The sequence below is a fragment of the Apteryx rowi genome, unplaced genomic scaffold, assembly GCF_003343035.1.
Source record: "Apteryx rowi isolate R43461 unplaced genomic scaffold, aptRow1 scaffold_135, whole genome shotgun sequence".
Taxonomy (NCBI): Eukaryota; Metazoa; Chordata; class Aves; order Apterygiformes; family Apterygidae; genus Apteryx; species Apteryx rowi.
The window spans coordinates 609,815-615,212 of NW_020447586.1; the positions used below are offsets into that span (position 1 = coordinate 609,815).

At 40.0% G+C, this 5,398-nt stretch overlaps 1 protein-coding gene across 1 annotated transcript in view; it reads right to left on the minus strand.

The window, feature by feature from the left end:
• The window catches only part of ADAMTS19 (ADAM metallopeptidase with thrombospondin type 1 motif 19), a 121,368-nt gene extending 116,468 nt beyond the window's left edge, over nt 1–4,900 (minus strand). The window contains exon 1 of the mRNA XM_026056969.1: nt 4,735–4,900. Within this exon, the coding sequence (XP_025912754.1) occupies nt 4,735–4,900 (166 nt within the window). The remainder of the gene's footprint in view (nt 1–4,734) is intronic.
• Between the last annotated feature and the right edge of the window lie 498 nt (nt 4,901–5,398).

Below are 5,398 nucleotides of genomic sequence, written 5' to 3' on the forward strand. Positions count from 1 at the left end.
CATCTGAACATGAGGAAAAACTTTTTCACTGTGAGGGTGACAGAGCACTGGCACAGGTTGCCCAGAGAGGTTGTGGAGTCTCCTTCTCTGGAGATATTCAAAACCCACCTGGACGCGATCCCGTGCAATGTGCTCTAGGTGACCCTGCTTGAGCAGGGGGGTTGGACTAGATGATCTCCAGAGGTCCCTTCCAACCTCAACCATTCTGTGATTCTGTGATTCTGTGATTAAGGTCACCGCAGTCTCAAAATCAGTCTTCGATCCTCTGTCGTTCAAGACTGTAGAGGATGAGAAGTCTGCACCGCTTTGCAGACAAGCTGGCTGCAAGGGGCAGTGCCCATCATCCGCCTCAGGCCTCTCTGGGGTTAACAAGCCAGAGGACAATTTGTTCTTGGCCAGCCAAACTTTTCCAAATTGGTGGCAGGATTCCCCATCACGGGCAATCTCATCTATCCAAAACTTTTAGCTCTTCCCTAAGACGTTTAAAGAAATGGGATTAGTAATTTTGACACAAGTGGCATTTGAGTCACTGTCATGATTACCGCTACATAACAGGTGTTAGGCAAAAACTCGCAGAACTTCACATTTCATGAATAGGTAAAATTACAAAGAATTGCTCACTGTTGATGGTACAGGACAGTAACTCCTGCAGAAAACATACCTATATCAATCATGCATGTGCTAACAATATAAAAATTAGATCAGGTGGGAAAGTTGCTTGTTGGGCTTAAAGATATGTAAATTCAGCTAAAAACTTAATTACATTGGCAAAGTAAAAATTAATAACACAGGAGGGTTCTGTGCAACAAGACTCCTAAGTTTTTTTCTGGAAACACGGAAAATATGAAGAAGTCATATCAATATATTACTCAGACACACTATCTGTGACTGAAATGAAGGCTAGAAATACTCTGGTCTAAAATAAATAATAATAATTTAAAAATCATTGTACTTTAATCTACTACAGTTTTTCAGCAGACCACCAGCAGAGTGATTGCTATACAGGCTCCTCAGAAGGCTGATCGTGTTGCACTCTGACTACCCACTCCCTTTCATTGAGGTACCCAGTTATACCTGCCCAAAACAGGCAATACCCAAGTACATTTGACATACAAAAGGAAAGCAAGAGAAAATAACACTAGACTAACAAAAACCATTAAAAAAATCACAAAAACGCCCCTTAAAGAGCTGAAAAATCAGCTACTATAAAAACAGGCTGCCTCAAATCTCTGAGGCAACACTACAAAGAGACTAAGACCACAGGACACCTGAACGCTTACCAGCCCTTAAGTACATTCCCTGTACACCCACATGAAGCCCAGATCTCAGAGCACATCACCATCATTCCCCAAACTTCCTTTTCACAGGGGGAGAAGAGCCTGGATACCCTAGCCATACAGAAATCACAGTGCTCTGGACAGGTCCCTCAAAAATCCAGATCTACCACACTGCGGACACAAGCTCTTACTCACTAGCCTGCGTGCAAAGGGATCGCCCAAGCTCCCTGTGTGTTACCATGAGTTTGGTCCAATGTACGGACAACTCCAGGCTGGAACAAGGGCCTCAGATTAGGCAGAGGGAAGAGAGCTCAGTTTTGCAATCTGGCCCTTTGCTCTAATAGCAAGTGTCTCTCATGTTTTCTCTCTAAGAGACTTGCGAACTGGTCTCCTTGAAAGGTTTCATGGGCCATGTGTTAAGAAAGGTGTGGGGTGTGAGGTCTGTATATGTGCGACTGGCTCACATACATAAATCCATCTCACACATGCATTCAACAAAAGGATATACAGACATACTCATATATATCCAGAAAGCATCTGTTTCCCTCAGTGCGACTCCCTCCTCCCTTTACTAGGAAAAGAAAAAAAAACAACCTACCCATAACACAGAAAACAGGTTCTTTATTCTCCCCGAATGAGTTTGGCTTTGCAGCATCTTTCAATCCAGCCGACAACAGTAACAGACATCAAACAATACCTTCTTTGATCGTCTCTTCATATTCTGCGTGCAAAGCTATTAGTTCCAATAGTGATCCTTCAGCACCTCCCGCACAGACATTCATTCCTTCTAAAAATTATAATTCATCATTGGCCATACACATTTGCTTCATTTGGCTTGATACGCAGCCAGTCTTTGAGATCAATTTGGCTGAAAACCAGCAGCATAAACACCTGTCCCAAAACACCTGTCCTGACACACACAAGTACTGTAGAAGAAAGATCCTATTGTAAAATAGGTCCATATTGCTGAGAAGTGCCAAGACAGTAATTTCTCAGTGTTACACAGCTACAACTCTACCAAAAGCAGCAGTGCAGAATTTGACAATATTGGAGAGCCCCATACCCCACCTGCTTTATAGCTGCTTCATTAATCTACCCTGTTTCGGATTTGACTTAAAACTCTCAATTATTGCTAAAAAAAGCTTTTTTAACGCTTCAACCCACCTTGCAGCCTGTGCCCATATCATGAATGTTTCCCTGATATTAGCTCAGTGCATGTCACACCAAGTATAGATAGAGCTTTTAGCTAATATAACTTATTCCAGCCTCATTAAGTAAAATAACCTGCAATAGCAAAGCAAGGAAGCCTTGCTACTACAACAGCATCAGTTAGGAATCACAGACATTTACATTCTCCTGGCAACACAGTTCTGCCAGCAGATGCTAACCAATTATGCACAGCTTGAGTTACTTTGAAATTCCAAGCTGGAAGCAAAGATAATGAAACTTATTTCAAACAAATGATTGAATCTCTGTTGACAGGCTATTTCACCAAGTCAGAGCCTTGGGCATAAGATTATTAGAACAGAGTAAGCTGACTACTCCATCTAAGAGAACAAGAGAAAGTGAAAGGATGACTTGTAATGAACATGACAGGAAATTATGTCCTTACACAAGAGTTTGCATCTTTAATCATTTTCATACATACCACAGACTGCTACTTACCAGGTGCCCCTCTCTTCCTTAGCCATACATGCACGTGCACACATCATTCATCTTTTCATTCTCTCCCTTTCTCTCACACCCAAAACACATGCAGGTACGTGCGCTCTAACTTGTTTATCATCGCTAATGGAGAGGAGTAACCAGCTTTACTATAAGTGAATGATTTTTGCTGATATAGAAAGCTTCTTTTTTAAATAAGCAGCAGCAATGGAATGCAATGCCTAGAAGAGAAATACTGAGCCTCCTGGAGGAAGTTATAGGTATTAAAAGGGACTAAGTAAATGACATATAATAAGAGACTTTCTTTGCTAATTCACCTTTAATTTCAATCTATGGATGGAAGCCTAATTCTAAAAAAAAAAAACAAACAAAAAAACCCCCAACACAACAGTTCCAGAATAGAAAAAAAATTCATGCCTATTCTATGACCATATAAATGTGACAGAGCGGTACAACTGTTCAAAGAGAATCACAGAACCAAAGAATAATTTAGACTGAAACGGACCTCTGGAGGTCATCTAGGCCAACCTCCTGCTCAAAGCAGGGCTAACATGGAAGTTAAATCAGGCTGCTCAGGGCTGTGTCCAGCCAAGTTTTGAAAGTTTCTAAGGCTGGAGACTCAGCAGACTCTCCAGGCAACCTGTTCCAGTGCTTAATCACTCTTGCTATGAAAAATTTTTTCCTTATGCCCAACTGACATTTCCCAGAAAGCAAGTTACAGCTGTTGCCTTTCATTCTGTAATGGTACGCCTCTCAGAAAAGTCCGGCTCTGTCTTCTCTCTACAACCCCTTTAGGCAGTTGAAGACCCTCCTCTACCTTTTCTTCACCAGTTTGAACAAAGCCGGCTCCCTCTGCCTCTCCTCAAATGTCATATAATCAAACTCCCTAGCCACCTTGGTGGCTCTCCTCTGCTGTTTCTTTCCAGTTTACCAGTATCTCTCTTCTACTATGCTAGAAGACATGAAAAAAATGCTGATTAAATGTGAAAAATCATTCTGGTTTATTTCCGGGAGAAAACACATTTCTCACAACAGCATTAAAAATACCCTCAGCTTAAACTGAGGGCAAAACACTTAGACCTCCTCTCTCCATTGGAGGAAGAGAAGCTGCTGATGAAGTAGGAACAACAGGATGTTATCTTCCACAAAAGCCTTTTTTCCCCTCCTCTGTTGAACATTGGTAATCTAAGGGATCAGTAAGTGCCAAATTTTTCTGAAACCCTTCTATTTAAACAATTTTTGCAACTCATCAATGAGGAAGATGCTTTAGGATTATTTCTCACAGTTCTTTTGAGTGTCAATCATAAAACAAGAACACCATTATAAAGACCAATTACATTCATAGCGTCACTCCCATTTGAAAGTGATTACTGCTTTGAGATTACTTTTTCAGCTTACCAGCTGAAACTGGGGTAAACTGTGAGAATGTTTTCAAACTGAAAATTAAGTACAACAACTGTATGTAGTAAGTAAATTGGCAAACTACCAAGACAATAGAAGGGGACAAGAAAGAGGCTGTAATTGTTAGATTAAAGTAAAAAAAAGGCCCAAAGTTTTCCACTTTCGAGAGTGGTTCATTTAAGAAGTAATGTTTATTCCTCAGTGTTGTTTAACTTCTCAGAAAAGGGAACTGTCCAGTCTCAACATGCCTCCTCTAAGTCCACCAGAAGTTACTACTACAAAAATAATTAGATAGGCTTTTGTTGGGGTTTGTCTGTTTTTAAACTACTGTCTACATCCCTTACAAATATGTCGGCTACATTAAATCTGTTCAGCGAGATTTGTATATTACCTGTAACAATACCACAGTACTGATTTTGAGAAGCTGTCTTTTCAGTAATTTTCTCCTCTACGGACCTTTTTCGTCTGTACACCCTGTGTGCATGACCTGTCACAGCCAAAGTGCGATTGAGTGGCTCAATAAATATGAAGTCCTCATTAATCTGTATAAACCCCATCTGCAAAGGAAAACAAAAGGAACATATAAGATAAGAATTTAAGAAGCTACATAAATGTGCACATAATCCTACAGAAGGAAAAAAACCCTCTATCTAAGAAAACCCTTTGTTTTAGTAACCTTACCGACAAGGTGACTACCCTTATATTTTATAAACCTTTTTACTTGAGTGAACTAGAATAAATTTCATTTATTTCAGCTAAATCTGTGTGGGTGGGTGGCTACATGCCAGTAGCAGATGCACGGTAAAAGACCTGGAATGTTAAAAGCTTGCTTTGGGAGACCCATGGGGTCATTTAAATATGTACAGCATGTACAGAGAAGTCTATACACTAGTTTTACAACTCAGTGTGTTGTCACATTTTTTTTTTGACAGCTATACTTAATGAAATATCAGGAATAATTTAGGGAATAAGAATACATCCTGAACAATATGAAGTTGCAAAAGACTTCAATTGATACTCCTTTTACACATTTTCAATTTTTTTTTTTTTTTTAA